At 33.7% G+C, this 17,220-nt stretch overlaps 2 protein-coding genes and 1 pseudogene across 2 annotated transcripts; all 3 read left to right on the forward strand.

Moving 5' to 3' along the window:
• On the forward strand, positions 1-1,429 carry LOC145160847 (membrin-11-like). The gene is made up of 4 exons (XM_079080209.1): positions 1-325; positions 719-839; positions 955-1,104; positions 1,180-1,429. Exons 1-4 carry the CDS (start codon positions 78-80, stop codon positions 1,339-1,341), a joined length of 681 nt encoding a protein of 226 aa, XP_078936335.1. The 5' UTR covers positions 1-77; the 3' UTR covers positions 1,342-1,429.
• A 7,214-nt stretch (positions 1,430-8,643) lies between these two features.
• On the forward strand, positions 8,644-10,371 carry LOC145158427 (proteasome subunit alpha type-6-like; annotated as a pseudogene).
• A 1,853-nt stretch (positions 10,372-12,224) lies between these two features.
• On the forward strand, positions 12,225-15,377 carry LOC145160849 (uncharacterized). The gene is made up of 10 exons (XM_079080211.1): positions 12,225-12,410; positions 12,861-13,077; positions 13,173-13,330; positions 13,413-13,558; positions 13,699-13,761; positions 13,879-13,971; positions 14,063-14,224; positions 14,295-14,386; positions 14,499-14,686; positions 14,776-15,377. The coding sequence occupies exons 1-10, from the start codon at positions 12,302-12,304 to the stop codon at positions 15,102-15,104; spliced, it is 1,557 nt and encodes a 518-aa protein (XP_078936337.1). The 5' UTR covers positions 12,225-12,301; the 3' UTR covers positions 15,105-15,377.
• The last annotated feature ends 1,843 nt before the right edge of the window (positions 15,378-17,220 follow it).

The following is a 17,220-nucleotide window of genomic DNA, read 5'->3' on the forward strand; positions in this document are numbered from 1 at the left end:
GAAAAGGCCCAAAGTGCAACACTTTCATCGCTCCGCTCCGCTCCTCACTTTAATCACTTGGCTTCTTCTTGTTCGCTATGGCGGGGGAAGGAGGAGGGACTCTGTCGGAGCTGTATCAGAGATCGAAGCGGTTGCTGCTGAAAACTAGAGATGATTTGGAGAGAGTTGAGCGGCTCGAGTTTTCGTCATCGGCCGGTGCCATCGGCTCATCGGAACTATCAGTTGCCGTTAGGAGGGATATTTCTCAAATCCAAGCCCTTTGTTCTGAGATGGATGGACTCTGGCGATCCGTTGCATCAAAGCCCCAACGAGATCTCTGGAAGAGGTTAGTGTTCGTTTCCTAGTGTTTCTCTTTTTAAGTTATAATCTCTTAAATTGTACAGTATAATATATGATCTGCATTTTCCGTTACTTTTCCTTCTCTCCGATCGAGTTCGAGTTCAATGTCGAAGTAGCAGAGAATTTCGAGATAGAGTTTGAGACCTTTAAAGCTTACGAATCACTGTAACCTAATTGCACAAAATTATCATGTTTTATTCCAAACAAGGGTATTTGCCCCAAAATTCAGATTCACTGATGAAGTATGTCGATCCTGTAACCCTCCAGTGTGGAATAGTCAGATTGTAAAGGACATTAAGAGCTTTGAAATGAAAACTTTATGAGATTTGATCTAAACTTATAATTTGGCAAAACACTGATAAGGTCTGAAATGTGGCAGGAAAGTGGAGCAAGTAGCTGAAGAGGCCGATTCTTTGAGAGAAAGCTTAGATAGGTACATGCAGCGGCAGCAGAGAAGGATGCAAGAAGCACAAGAGAGAACAGAATTGCTTGGAAGAGCTGTATGAAAATCATCCATCCTATCTAATTTAATTCATTGTGATTGTGATATACCCTTTTAAGAATGGGAAAATTTTGACATCTCTTTTTTGATATATATGAATTCATGTGGTTTAGAATGGAGAATCATCTCATGTTTTGCGAATCTTTGATGAGGAAGCACAAGCAATGCAGTCTGCACGAAACTCTTCTCGAATGTTGGAAGAAGCATCAGCAACTGGAGCAGCCATTCTTGCTAAATACTCTGAACAAAGGGAGCGCTTAAAGGTTTCTATATTTTCCAAATTTCCTGTATTTACAGTTATATGCAGACAGATTCAGTGAGATTGAATTTTTTTGCAGGGAGCTCAAAGGAAAGCATTGGATGTGCTCAACACACTGGGGTTATCGAATTCTGTATTGAGGATTATTGAGAGGCGGAATCGAGTTGATCAGTGGATTAAATATGCAGGCATGATTCTTACATTTGTGATAGTAATTGCTTTCTTGAGGTGGGTTAGGTGACCTATTTCTTATTTCTCTTTGACTTGAAATAGGGTTTGTTGTATTTCCTACTTATCTTGCTTTTATACTGAAAAGGTTTTTCTGGTTACGAAGTGCATTCTATGTCTAATCATAACAACCCATTATACATAATATTACACTGAATTAACATGGTATAACCTCAATTAAACTAAGCCACATGCATATAGAATCCAGATGCCCTGTATTCACCTATCCTTTTTGCAACAGTAGCGCCTTAATCACCATGCTCTCCAATATCGATGAACTTGTTGAACAAGGTTCTTAGTACTATTCTATTAAATTTACCTATTTGTGTATCAACACAATTATCAATATAAAATAAAAGGAAGATGATGAGTAACTTTTGCAGGTGGTTTAGTGTGATGTCTTTGTGAATATGTTGAAGCAAAAAAGTGAAGGTCACCAAATAGATGTAGGAAGGTCACCAAATTAAATGGCTTGCAATCCTAACATAAATAAAGAATCAAATATATAGTTACGGTTGAAAAAAAGTTCCATTTGTGAAAACGATCTTATGAAATATCAATATATAATTTGGGTTTGGAAGGGTATTCAGGACTCAGGAGTGTATTTATGCAAAGATAAATCAGAGATAATCTTAATTCAACCATTTAGTAGTGTATTAATACAAAGGATTAGAAACGATTTAATCATAAATATATGATTTTTCAAAATGTTTAACAATCATAACAATATATTTGAAACGGCATCAGTTAACAACGACTGCGGTGATACACATCTAAAATCCAACAAATTGACGATGTTTGTCGAATATATGATGTTTTCTATATTCATCATTGACTTTCAAAATTATTTTATTCGTTAATCATTACATGAAGGAATTGATACACGTTGACGTAGAGACCATTTTGTCATAAAATAAATCATGGTGGACCTAATGAAATCATGGAGAACATTCAACTTGTATGTAAATTATTCATGTTACCGATGGAAGAGAAAAAATTGTACTTGGAGGGTTTATTTCAACAATGAGGGTATCAACAAGATTCAAGCCCCCCCAAAAAAAAAACAAGTTTGTAATTGGCATTTGGAAAGACTGTTATCATTTGGGAAAATAACTTAGAAGAGCAATTGTTGATTTTGTTCATATTTGGCCTTTTTTTTGTATGCAATATACCATCTAATTTGTTGTTTGTGTTCGACATAACCATTTTGACCGGCTATCACCGGTTATTGAAGGTTTCCGGTGTCTTTGTCCTCTCCGGCGACTCTCCGGTTACCTTCTCTGGCGAGACTCCGACGAAACATGAATATTCCGACGAGTTCTTGGTAAATCAGATGTGTGATGAGGAGCATATCATTAAACTTCTATTTGTTGCATCAAAATATTGTTTGACTAGAACCCGCTGCTATTTTACCATACGTCACCATCATCATAAATCAACAACAAAACACCATCCAAGAACAATGAAGCTTCGATTTTTGAATATTCCGGAAAACTTTGTGAAATTTGGAACATGTGAAGCTTTGATCTGCGATTTCGATTTTAGAAGGTGAACTAGGGTTTCGATTTTGAAGAACTCACAAGAACAATGAAGCCTTGATTTGCAGTTTTCGATTTCGTATTGGGTTTTGAAGCTCAATTTTGTATATAGAATGTGTTCTTCGTGTGTGTTCTTCAAATCTTGAAACAACTTCATTAAGCTCGATTTTGCCATCTTGTACAAACGGTTTCTAGAAACTACACGTGGAAAATGTTCTTCAAATCTAGAAAGTTCTTCAAATCTGATAACGATTTATGGAACCCTTTATCTTCATTCGAGTTTAAACCCACGAAGTTGGAACTCTTCAAACCCACGAACTTGGAACCCTTCAAACTCGCTGGTTTCAAATGTGTGTTTAGAAATCAACCATAGATGTGACATCCCCAAATTTCTCGGCCAGAAAAGACCAATTTAATTTATGCTTTTAAAATAAAATCAGAGTAATCTTTTTAAAAGATGTTGCGGAATTTGTCCCCAAAACAAAACATGATAAAAATTTATCAAAACACATTTTTTAAAGAAATATATATTTTCATTTTATATCAAAACCTCGGGATGTCATGTTCCGATACAGATCAAAAGCATAAACAATACATTATAAGCCTTACAACAGTTATTTACAACTACTGGCCTATAATCAAAAAATCTCTTATCATCATCCGACTATGCTCGGGGGTCCACTACCTATAATATAAAAAGCTAAGTGGGTCAGACTTGGGAGTTTGGTGAGCATATAGGGTTTTCAACCCACAAATAATAATAAATTTATTAAATTCATCAACCAAAAATAAATTTATTAATTTCAACAACCAACAATAACCCTGATTACCCATTCCCGTTATCCTCACTTTACGTCCCTAAACACCTATCACAAGGGACCTAGCCTAAGGACCATCATCGGGATGGACACTACTGCTAAGGGGACTCCTCAGCCATACATGTCCTTAAGGCAACCACGAGGGGGATGGAGTACACCAATGAACATATAGCTCACCAACACCTACAGGTTGCGAACCTGCTAGCGTTCCACTGGACTGTCTAGAAAGGTCTGTGGTCGTCATCTATACTCCGCTAGATGACTACAACAACAACAACAACAACATCGATGCCTCTCATCATTTTAACACACATCAAATATTTCATCTACCCATGTTTTACCCAACATATTTGTAGATAAAAATACATATACAGTTTAAAACTTGTATAAAACATCTATTCAACAGTCATCTCAAATAAACAATCAATATAATTACACATAACACGTATTTTATAGAAAATACTTCATATCTATGTGTAAGATGAAAGTGACTATACACTCACTTGATACGATGGATGTATATTTCTGACTTACGGAGTGGTTGAATAATTTCCACGATAATCTATTCTCTCTAAAACACTGGCTCTATTTTCTCTAAAATAATAATTATATGGTACGATCAAAACTTAAAGATGATTCTCCTATTTATACTAAAATATAAACCGACTCTTGAAAGGCTCCATACAATTCTTAAACGTTGGTCATTCATCTAAATTACAATAATCAATGGGCAATTACTAATCTAGCCAAATTAAGGAAGTCATTAGCAATTTATAGCCAAAAATTAGTAAATGTCCAATCATAGCCCACGAAATCGTAGGTTTCGATATTCGTCTACTGTTTCGCCAAATCGTCTACTGTTTCGTGTTTTGTATAATTTTTTTTTTCATTTTTAGGATACAAAATCGTAGGTTTTTTAAAACCTACGGTTTCCAAAACCGTAGCTACGGTTTTGGGTGAAAAATACGTTTTTTTTTTTTTTTTTTTTTTTTAATCTACTGTTTTGAGGGTTTTAACTACTGTTTTGCGGAAACCGTAGGTTTTTAAAAACCTACGGTTTTGTATCCTAAAAATGAAAAAAAAATTATACAAAAACGAAACAGTAGACGATTTGGCGAAACAGTAGTCAACCTACAGTTGACTACTTTTTTATGGGCTATTTTTGAATAAGTGGTTTTTTTTTGGCTAATTTTTGTTAAGTAATTAAAGATTTTGGCTTAGATTTGTATTTTCCCCAATAATCAATTAGAGGGTATGGATCTCTTAATTTGATGGACACGTATCACCTACAAACTGCATTCATTTATCTACATGGTACATGTATCATTTCTTTTTATTTTAATATATCTCTCTCTTATATTGGCCAATAGTCCATGTACACGTTATTTAGGGGGGTTTCTCTATTTATTTTTATTTGGATGTAAAATATTTATAAATAATTGTTTAGAGTAATATCACATAAAACGTCTATTTTGTTACAATTACATAAGTTGATCTCTTTTATATATATATATATATATATATATATATATATATATATATATATATATATATATATATATATACACATTTGTAAGAATCATAACTTACAAATATATACCATAAAATCAAATTATTATTATCCTTATATCAAAATATCATCAAATATATTATTTTACGACTATCTAAATTTAATAATTGATGACTAACATCGTAATTATATCATCGAAAAACGAGTGTAACATAGAAATACCGTTTTACTACTTGGGTTTACTCTTGAATGTATTTAGATCAAATACATCTTATATAGTTTGAGATTTTCTATCATTACAATTTTGGTTAAGATTATTTATCTTAAATAATCTTTTTATTTTTAACGTTTATTTTAGTCATATTTATTTTGTTTTTTTTAATATATATTTTTTTACACAAATATCATATAATATTTGTCAAATTTCCACGCATATAATATATAAACGCATATACTCGAATAATTCTCTTTCACTTATTCTTAAAATGTTACAATCGTCGACCGACGTAAATACAAATTTTATAATGATGCCAAGCAATAAACGCGGGCGTTACAATAGATGAACTTGAAATTTGCCATTGATGACCGAAATATTCATGTTTCGCCGGAGAAGGTGCTCGGAGAGTTGCCGGAGAGAACAAAGACACCTAAAACCTTCAATAAATGGTGATAGCCGGTTAAAAGAGTTATGGTGAACACGAACAACAAGTTAGATGATATATTGTGTAAAAAATGGCCAAATGTAAACAAAATCAACAGTTGGTTACCCCCTAAGTCATTTTCCCGTTATCATTTGGATCAATAACTCTTGAATGACTTTCCATTTCTTCTTTTTTCAAGATAAAGATATTGAATATATATATATATATATATATATATATATATATATATATATATATATATATATATATATATATATATATATATAGCCATACTATAATTTTTTATTTTTTATTTCTATTTAGGGATGACCGAAAAAAAATCTAAAATAAAACAAAACCTGGAAACTATTGAAAACACGAATGCATGCAACTAAATTGGTGTTGTAGATCAATAATCAAATATAAACCATCTAACTTGGAAAAACAACAAATGACAAGTTGATTTGTTGAAAAAATATACATATTCAGTTAAATCTTAACTTTGAAGTGATTGATGATGTTTTTTTAAGGGTTTTTAGCACTGTAGCACAATAAAGTTTGACGAATTTACACATTTAGTCACTCAAGTATTTTTTGTGTCTAATAGACCATTAACGTTGAATTTTACCTATCATTTACACCATTATATGACCTGATACAGGAACAACCGGTTACTTGAGTGACTAAATGTGTAAATTCGTCAAACTTTATTGTGCTACAATGCCAAAACCAAACTCACATATGTGAAGCCATGTCAGCATGTCACCCGTAAACCGGATACAATTCCCTCAAACTCTTAATTAGTCGGTATTTTCTAACGTTAAGGACCAATTGAGCACAAAAAATATTTGAGTGACTAAATGTGTAAATTCACCAAACATTGTTGTGCAACAGTGCCAAAAACCCGCTTTTTAAACAAAACTTTTCAAGTGTAGGAGTGTTGTGGGGGGGGGGGGGGGGGGTAAGTTTAAATAGATATTTCGAATTTTAAAAACTTAACCTATTAAACATGCTATGAGAGGTTATCATATGATATTTTCTAAACACTTAAAATAGTTCGTTACATTTTTTATAACATTTTTTTAGTTGATATATGTTTTCTGAACATTCTATATAGTTCTTACTCAATTTTGAAATTAACTCTAAATTTTTTAATTGTTGTTAAATCTATTATAGAAGGTTACAATAATATTTTTTTGAACAATTTGAATAGTAATGTAAATAATTTGTCACTTAATTCTATAGTAATGTAAATAATTTCTCACTTAATTCTACATTAACGCTTCTAAAAAAAGATATAAAAATTTCAAAATAATTACAAAAATGCCACTACATGTCACAACCTTTGAGCGATTTCATCTAATAAATGCTAAAGGTTTAACGATTCATACAAGAATCAGAGATATAAAAGATCTTCAAACTTCAAATGTAATATTATTGTCGTAAAGTTATTCCATTCCACCAATATTTATCATGTAAAAATAGTGTTATTCACAGGGGCGATGTTAGTAGGTGTCTAGGTGTGGTACCGACAACACTTACTTTTTCTGTCTGTAGTGGAAACTTTTTTGATTTTTTTACCTATTTTTCCTGCATTGGTAACACCTACTATGTATTTCTGCACCTGCCCCTGGTTATTCAGTATTTCATATGACATAGTCTTGTTCCTTCAAGTTTAAGATTATATATTTTTAGTGTATTTTGATTGATTCAAGTTTGAATTTATAGATTTTCGGTTATTATATATATATATATATATATATATATATATATATATATATATATATATATATATATATATATATATTAAAGTTATGAAGAAAAGGAACAGTAAAGTTCCTAAGATGTTGGCAAAAATGGCCCCTGTTTATGTGTTTGGTTGCAATTTCGAGTTCGTGGGCATTTTATGGACTTATCGACATTCTCAGATGTTTCTCGATTTTCTCCACCGCCTTATCTTCCTTCTCTAATAATATCTCTTTCTCTTGCTTTCTGGATGGTTCCATCCACTGCCCTAGACGGCGTCATACCGCTGTAGGTAATCGATTCTTCCAGTTTCTTCCTACCACCATTCCTTATCCAAACCATCTGTTCTTTTTCCTCTTTCCTCGGATAACAAACCTTCCGTTCTTTTTCCTCTTTTCTTGGATAATGTTCATCGCCACAGCCATCCAACAAGAATCAGTGCTCCACCAAATTGAGGTTAAACAGATGAATAAATCGTTCAATTTTGGGGTTTTATTGAAGCATCTGGGATGAAGATATCCGCTCTCCACCGTGTGCCGTCGCCCCCATGTGAAACCTTCGACCGGTGACCTTCGCACCCTACAGTTACAGGTTCTTCCTTCCACCGACCTTCGCACCCTACAGTTATAGGTTCGTTTTTCTTCAACTTTTTTCTGTTTTCGTTTCACGATGTCTCACCTCCCCCTTCTACATAGCTCTTGCTCGATCGAGTTGTTCCGACAGCGCATATGTTTCCACTCTACCACACCACCGACTTCATGTTTGTTCTTTGCTTCCATATGTTTCGTTCGTTCACCACCTTCCTGATGAATTTGTACATCTAAACCGTTCATACAGTGCAGTCGATCATTTGGTAAGGTTTCGATTTTCGATTTTCACCATCCTTCTCGACTTCTTCTTTTCTTTCTCTTTTTCTATAGTTTGATTGATTAGTTTTTTGAATGATACAAAATCGAGTATATGAGATTTGATTGTAGCTCTTAGGATGCACACCAATTGCTCGATAAAATGCTTGAAGCAAGTTTTTCAAATTTTTTTTATCAGATGATAACAACCATAGGCATGGGGACGGGATTGTTAGGGAGTGATGCAAAGGGTTAAAGATCAGCAACTTTCAACATCTACAAAACCAGCAACCATTGTAATTGCACCCCAAGTGTTCGTTAAAATGCACAGGTTAGTTATTATTTTCATTGTATGTCCCAGCCAAAACATATGCTGAACTGTGTACAAAAAACTTGATTTCACCACTTGAAGATTTGATTCCCTTTTATTGTAAGCTCTTGGATCCAACCAACCTTACAAATCTTTTCCCTGTCACCAAGTTCCTTGGATTGTTAGCCACTGGAACTACATGTTATTTTCTCAATGATTTGCAGCCTCAAATCAAATATTTTTGTGTAAGGCAAGAATAATAACTAATAAATAATGTTTTATACATATTTTCAGCTGATGCAAAGACATTGGTTCCACAGGCAAGAAATGAAGCAGCTGAGTTTCGTTGTAAATATGGCTATGAGATGGCTGTTTATGTATTAGCAAGATGGTATTAATCCTACAGTTTTTTTGAGTTCCGTTTATCAGATTATGTCATATCATTTTTTATGTTGATAAATCTGTATGTTGCAGGATTGCTGACAAATCACAAGTTTATACTCAACATGCTTACATGAGACCACTTGGAGTAGGTTAGTTTCTAGATGTGAAGTTGTTATTAGTTGCTTATTTTTGTGAATGTGCATGATTTTATTGATTTGTTTGAACTTCAGTGGCTATGTTGTTGGGTATTGATGATGAGAATGGGTCTAAACTCTTCAAATGTGATCCAGCAGGTCACTTCTTTGGACATTAGGTGTGTGGAATTTTGTAATGGATTTAGAAAAAGATATAAATTTGTTATATGATGTAGTTTTTGAATTTTGTTTGTAGGCAACAAGTGTTGGATTGAAAGAGCAAGAGGCTATTAATTTCCTTTAGAAGAAATGGAAAAATGACACCCTCAATTTACTTATGATAAAACTGTACAGGTGAATTACTACACTTTCTTTGAGTTGCAACTATTGTGTAATTGTATTTAACATTGACATATGCTTGATGCATCCCATGTTTGACTGTAGACTGCAATTTCTGCTTTGCAATGATGCAATCTGTTCTACAAGAAGACTACAAGGCCAATGAGATTGAGGTTGCAAATACCGGTTTGGAGCTGAACCATCAGAAGTGTATCTATTTCAAATCGTTGTTTGTTGCTTTCTTTCCATTTCTAGGGCAAAAACAGGTGACTGTCTCTGTTACTGATTTCGTTCTTCATCTGCTAATTTTATCGATTTCTTTTTCTATTACGTTGGCAGTGATAACAAATTAGACTTAATTAATCGGCTTGGTGTGAGATGTTATCCCAGGAACATGTTCCAAAGACCCACTTCAAACACAAGGTTCATTTACAGTTTTTTGTTAATTTTTCCGTTTTTTTTCAATACCTACTGAAAATGAATCAGTACCTGTTCATTTTGTTTTTGACCATCTAATGCCAGAAAAATCCTTAATAGTTTGTTACTGTGGAAGATTTTTTTTGGCAGGGAGAGATGACATTTTTTCATCCGTATTTAGGGGACTCTATACTGAAGACATAGATACTCCTACAGCAGTGATCGACCAGGTAAATCATGCCGACTTCGCTGTATTATCTTTTGGTTTTGGTGTTTATTCAGGTGTGAATTAGTTTCATCTCAATTCCTTTAGTTTTTTTGGTTATTTTAATGAGTTTATCTCATGTTGCAGTTTGAATAAGATGAGGATTGACATTAATTTCTTGGATTAACATCATCAGGCTTGTTGAATAGCGACATGGTTCTTCATCTCTTACAAGGGCATATCTGTTATTGATGCTTTCAACTTGAAATTAATCTAGAGAATAAGAAGTTTGATCCTCCTTATAAAGTGTTTGTATATACTGTTTCATTTCACTGGAAAATGATTGTGTTGGCTGTGAGTCTTTTATCTTTTCTATAGATGAGAAGTTTGATCAGTATATGATTCCTTTGTTTTTTTTTGTAAGGTAGTTTTAATGGTAACTCCATGAAGGTAGTCAGAGTTATTGTTCAACAATGGGTTCAAAGAGGCTTATGTTATCTGAGTTGGAGTTAGTGGCAACAATGGGTGGTTGGTATTATCATTCACTTTTTTCTTCATGGAAGCATTCAAATAGGAGAATATTTGGACAAAGTATATGTTTAATTTATCATAAGTTTTCGGTAGTTGGATACTCAGGTGGAAGCATACATACATGGGCTGCACTCAAGTACATTCCTAATAGAATTGCAGGTATTTCACCATTCTTTAAATCAAATACTTTTTTTTTAATCTGATTATCTTGAACTGAAAATATAGGTGCTTTCATGGTAGCACCTTTGGTGAATCCATATGAAGCAACCATGACTAAGGTTGAGACACGTAGGACATGGGACAAGTGTATGCAGAATCTAGGTTTCAAATGGGACAGTGTATGCAGTAAAAGAATATGCAGTTTTTTATGTTCAGAATTGAAATAGATTAAATGATGAATGCTATAAACACGATTCTAAATCTCTTCTGTGGAGAAACTAACCAAAAAGCATAAATTTGTCTTTGTATGTCTTTAATGACTTAGACAAAAAAAATCACACATCTGTCAAACACTTGGTTGTTGGACCAATAGTCTTGAAGGGTATTGGAAGCTCGCTTTTCATCTTTAGCAGTAAAATTCGTGCCTTTCTTCTGGTTAGTAATTAATTTCTGATTGTAAGTATCATTTTCTTGATTTGTTATGCTAAGAAACAATTATTTAACATATTATTTTAACATCATTTTTTAGATTTTTCTTCAACTAATTGCAATTGTGTGTATGTATCATGTATGCAAATAGGTAAATTTATGATTTCATATCATCAAAATATATTGATTATGAAGAATCTAGGTTTATAACTTCATCATACATACTGTTTTTTTACCAAACTGCCCCTACATACCGTTTTTAAACTTTAAAAAAAATGATTTTAACAGTTTTGGACCAAACTGCCCCTGCATACTATTTTTATAGTTAAAAAATTTTGATTTTAATAGTTTTGGACGAAAATGCCTCTGCATAATGTTTTTATACTTAAAATATTAAGTAAATTTCTGCGTTACAACTTTGGTATCGATTCAAGAATGGATTACAAAAATCATTTACAATTTCACATATAAACTTTAGAAGAAAATGGAATTCAATTATTTGATTCATCTTGAAAAAGCTTTTTTTTTTTCTAATTGAAGGATTAATTGTTAAATCAAATAAAAAAATAGCATGATATTGACAAAAATAAAAAATAACATGATATTAACGAAAATAGATATTGACAAAAAAAAAACTCAAATGGAAAAAAAATAAACAATTGAATGTGTTAATTGTTAAATCAAATAAAAAATAACATGATATTGACGAAAAAATTCATTATGATATGATTTTATTTTTCATTTGAAACATAATTACATAAACTTATTATTTGTTAAAACAAGTATAAAAAAAAATCCAACTTAATTTTTATTATTTTAAAGTGAAAAAATATATTTGAATTTCTACTATTCTTTAACCAAGCTTACCCGAGACGCAACGCGCCGTCACACGCGGCATGCGTCCGCAATATATGTGTGGGAGAGTTTGGAATCCTCTTCTTTTCTCTCCTTCGTCGGAGAAACGATCATGGCTGCTGCCGCTCTTACTCCTACTTCCACGCTTCTTCTCTTCTGCATTCTCTATGCTGTTCTTTGGATCTCACTTTGCTCAGATCAGAAGCTTACTACACTTAAAGGTACGCACTTCTCATTGTTAATTTCCGCTTCTTCTTTTTTCTTTTGGCTTTTACTTATTTGAGGAACTTACGGACCAGAAAGTTATACTTCGTGATGCGGCGTTTTGTTCAACTTGCTCTTTATTAGCAATTTTGCATTGAGGTAAATGTGGTTCGCAATCGGTGGCTGATCAAAGTTTCATTTAAGAATCCATTTGCTTATGCGATGTTCAATTTAGGGTTTGTAGTTCAATTTTCTGTATAATTATTAATTTAGGGTTTGCTTGGTGCAATTTTGTTTTACATTCAACTTTTTATTTTTGTGTTGTTAACGAGAGTAGTCACACCCCCATTGCTGATACCTTTGTTGAATTCAAAAAAGTCTAGGAGCATGCTATTATGAACTTGTTATGCTTACATTTGTTAATGTATGTTTGAGATACTAACTATTCTCAACATTTGAGACCACAGGCATTGAGGTCGGGAATCCAGCTATAGAAGTCATTCCAGCGCCAATTTATGGCCCTTCTGGAGGATCTGGAGATGTTTTGTTCTGTGGGCGTGTTCCAGTATCTGGTGTATCCCGATTGAAACTCCAGCATTATGCAAGTGTCTATCAGGTTACATTGGTCCCTTCAGTATTGATCCCTAAGCAATGGCACAACAAGATTCAAGTTTGCTTTCAACGGTAATGATTGTTTTTTTCCCATGCGATGACTGCTATCAAGTCTGAATTTTGATATATGCATTGGGGGCATACTTATCTAATGAAGTTGCTTGCAGGAATTCGTCACTAGGATTATGCCAGTGTGAGAAGGATGATTGGAGATCTCTTCAAAATGGGTTATGGAGTTCCACTATGTCACCTTACGAGCAGACTTTTGTTGATGTGAAGTTTGGTGATGGGGTTTCTGGTTCTGTAACTGTCAGTCTTGATGAAGGTTAGGTGTTTGTGTGCCTTTATTTCTCTCCATTTGCTCAATCTGTTTCTGTGTTTGCATTGACATTTTATGTGGTATGCAGTGCAACAAAAATGGCGTTACATATTGCTAGCTGTGGGATTTGTTTTACTGTTTTTGGCACCATTTGTCAGTGAATGGGTCCCCTTTTACTACACCAGTTCTATGGCCATTGGAGTTCTAGCTGTTGTTCTCATACTACTTTATCAGGTACCTCTCTCTCTCTCTTTTGCCAGTAGATTGAAGAAAAGAATTATGTCCCAGACATATATTTTTCTTTTGTTGTGTATGCCATTCTTACCAATATCTTTCATTGTTTTTCTAATTATATTATCTTTATTGTTCACCAGGCAAGGAAATTGCTGCCAACTGGCAGGAGAAATGCATTTTACCTTGGTATAATGTCCACAGTAGTAAGTTTTTTCTCCCTTGCAGTTAGCAACAACTCATATTTAGGATTTGGGGCACAAGTATCTTTTGTGGTTTCTAAAATATTATGTTTTATACTTTGTGTTCTGTAATTTTTCCAGCTTGGAGCAGGATCTTTTGTGGTGCATAGCCTCTCAGCATTTCTGAATTCATTTCTCCAAAACTTTGGGATAAGCCAAGAAGTCCAGAACCCAGTAAGTTCCTCATTTCTACACTATTGATTACAATTAGAATCTGTTGATCTTACAGAAAATTAATGTTGATGAACTTCAATTAACCTTGCAGGTTTCTGTTTTTGTGGTGCTTGGAATCATCTTGTTAGGAGCTGGTTTCGGATATTGGCTGGTGAGGAAATATATTATTTCTGAAGATGGAGAAGTTGATGTTGGAGTTGCACAATTTATCAAATGGTCCATGCGTGTAGTTGCAGTCACATGTATTATCCTGGTAGGTTAATTAAACTCATATTTCCAAAAATAGTTCATGATTTAATGAATTCGCTTGTTATCTTTTTCAGAGCACTAAAGACACCCCTTTGGCAATGGCTGCAGTGGGGTCTTGTTTGGGTTTATACTACATGATCACAAAGATGAAGTGGCGCTACCATGAGTAAGTTTAAGCTGTAGAAAATATGTGATTAAGTTATTGTTTGTATTGTTGAGTTGTCAAGTCAAGATTTGACCAGCATTGACCATGGTACTATCATGTTTTGATGATGCAGGAGCAGGAGGGCTGAATCATATTCTGGAAAGCAGAACCTCTGGGGTAAGAGTAAGAGTAAGAGCAAACAAACAACCCCAAACCACGGAAAACCTGAATTCCTTAGTCGGTCAAAAAAGAACACCCCTTCAAGGAGTGGTCAAATGAATAGTTTCAGGTGGTCAAACTCAAACTCTCCCACCGCCAAAGGTACAAAATCTTGACTTTCCACAACTTTTAAATAGCATTCTACTTTATTGTAAATTTATAATATAAACACTAGTTGTTTATTTGTGAAGGCATATCATCTGGAAGTGGAAGTGGAAGTGGAAGTGGAAGGCAAGGTGATGTTTATTCGACATTTCACAAGACTCCAAACAGGAAGAAGTTTTCAAAGAAGGAATGGGAGGAATTCACAGAGGAATCAACGAGAGAATCAATTGCGGAATTGGCATCGACTCCTGAATTCACGGATTGGGTAATCAACAATGCTGATAGAATCAAACTCCTTCCGGAAGATAATTCGGATGGAAGCGGAAGCGGATCGGATTCTACAGATGAGTATTATAATAATGTGCAACAGAGTGGAACTGGCCAAGGCTTTTTTAACTGGCAAATGCGAAAGTGAAGAAGAAATATATGTGTTCAACTGTTATATATAATCAATGACAGTAGGGTACTAATATCTTCACCAACTTACTGCTTTTTTTATAACAACATTTGTACAGTTTCCATTTTCCTGGTGTAGTTTTGTAGGCTCAATGGTAAAAGACGAACCTACCCTTTTCGCTAACGATTCCTGATTAGGTTCCGTTTTATGCAAATATTTTGTGGGAAACTGTAAAAGACAGGGACTACCCTTTTATTATTTTCTCCTGTGAGTTGAGACCCATTTTGATTACCTTGCTTTAGAAAATTCATTTTTGACTTTTTAATGGTCAAAATTAGTACTCCTAAAATTCGTATGTATCTTTTTGTTTTACTTGTGCAGCTTTTTTAATTATTATTAAAGTATTTATGTTGTTCATTTTTGAAAACGTGTTTGTTGTCGAGATTGGACCTTTAGTTTTCACAAGAAAGCTTTTGGTTAGTTGTTTGGATTCATATATGAGAATTGTTGAAAATTGAAGGGACGCGTATTTGACTTTGTTGGCACTCATTAAAAGATACTCACAAGGTTGACACTATTTGAATCCTCTGTTACCTACTTGATTTTTTGGTTAAAACTTGAGAGTATATATAAGAATACATTATACACTTGCGTTACCTACCTGATTTTTTGGAACCCCTTAATTTAATATTGGATCGATGACAATGCAAAGGTAGTGGGGAAAAGCGTAATCAAAAACTTTACGATTCATTGCTTCTTGCTATCTTTTTATTTTTAATGGCAAGAAGTTAAATAAAAAAACTCGCAAGGTGCTAGGGAAAAGAAGAATTACAAAGAGTTTATAGCACTCATTACTTCTTCCTATCTTTTTATGTTTAACAACAAGAAGTTAACTAAAAAAACTAGCAAGGTGTTAGGGAAAAGAAAAATTACAAAGAGTTTATAGCATTACAAGGTATCATGAGCCAATCTACCCGATTAAGACAAACCATGAATTGAAGTTGTGTTTCTCATGCTACAAGGTCATTGTAGTTTGCAATGTTTGTCATGTGAACCCCCACAACCCAGCTAAATGAGACCAAATCTCTACCGTCATTTCACACATGAAAAATGTGTAATCTAAGGATTTCACCTCTTTACCGCACGTGGAACATAAGAGTGTATCTACGTCAATACCTCTTTTATCGAGATTGACTTTAACTAGTAATTTATCCAGCCTCAACCTCCAAGCTAACACGTTAACCTTAATGAGAACAAGATTATTCCATTTTGTTGATGAAACATCCACAGGAAGTGTGTTTTTATCAATGAATTGTCTTGCCGATGCCAACGTATATCCTACACAATCTAAACTATGTTACCTTTTTAAGTCATTATCCATAAAAATGTCATCGATAAATAAAATTTATTAAGAGTGGTGCATGATTGTAGGAAACCCATGCAAGGAATTTGGAACACACACACACACACACACACACACACACACACACATATATATATATATATATATATATATATATATATATATATATATATATATATATATATATAGGGCTAGGTTATAATGTGGATAAACAACTATTGTGCGGACGTGTGGACAATGTTATTCTATGAGAATTACTAAGAAAATAGATTGTTTGCTAATGTGAATACGTTCACCCTTACACAACTATCGTCATTTTCATGCATTTTCACTAATTCTTATTCATTTTTGTTCTCATGCATCGTTTTTTACTCATTTTCATTCTTACAGAATACGACTCAATAAACATTCTGACAACATTTTGACAATGAGAACAATAAAAAAAAAGGTCTATAATTGTAACGTTCTGTTTCGAATCGTTTCCCATTTCGGGGTGGTGATCAAGAATTGGGTATTAGCAGACTTAGGGCCCTTGAAGAAAGTTTTAGACCCATTTGGATGTGGGTAATGTTGGTCATGTGATGAAAGAGTTCAGTTTGTGTTTTAGAGCCCAAGGGTATCGGTAAAGCCGTTGGTTCGGGCCTTTTATGAATTTTGGATTCAATTTCGGTTGGTTTTCAGACTAAATAAAGTTTATAGAAGTGTGGGGCTTCTCGTTACCTTTCTGTGGATATAAAGAACGTCGAAAACGGATAAGGGATGCAAAAGTTA

The sequence above is a fragment of the Lactuca virosa genome, chromosome 2, assembly GCF_052849685.1.
Source record: "Lactuca virosa cultivar CGN04683 chromosome 2, Lactuca_virosa_CGN04683_v6, whole genome shotgun sequence".
NCBI classification, from domain to species: Eukaryota; Viridiplantae; Streptophyta; class Magnoliopsida; order Asterales; family Asteraceae; genus Lactuca; species Lactuca virosa.

Excerpts from the sequence above, each read along its gene's own strand:
- LOC145160847 (XM_079080209.1), top strand. The coding sequence starts at position 78 with ATGGCGGGGGAAGGAGGAGGGACTCTGTCGGAGCTGTATCAGAGATCG. Across the intron at positions 326-718 it reads CAACGAGATCTCTGGAAGAG|GAAAGTGGAGCAAGTAGCTG; the intron begins GTTAGTGTTCGT and ends GAAATGTGGCAG. Across the intron at positions 1,105-1,179 it reads AACAAAGGGAGCGCTTAAAG|GGAGCTCAAAGGAAAGCATT; the intron begins GTTTCTATATTT and ends ATTTTTTTGCAG.
- LOC145160849 (XM_079080211.1), top strand. The coding sequence starts at position 12,302 with ATGGCTGCTGCCGCTCTTACTCCTACTTCCACGCTTCTTCTCTTCTGC. Across the intron at positions 13,331-13,412 it reads AACTGTCAGTCTTGATGAAG|TGCAACAAAAATGGCGTTAC; the intron begins GTTAGGTGTTTG and ends TGTGGTATGCAG. Across the intron at positions 13,762-13,878 it reads TTGGTATAATGTCCACAGTA|CTTGGAGCAGGATCTTTTGT; the intron begins GTAAGTTTTTTC and ends TAATTTTTCCAG.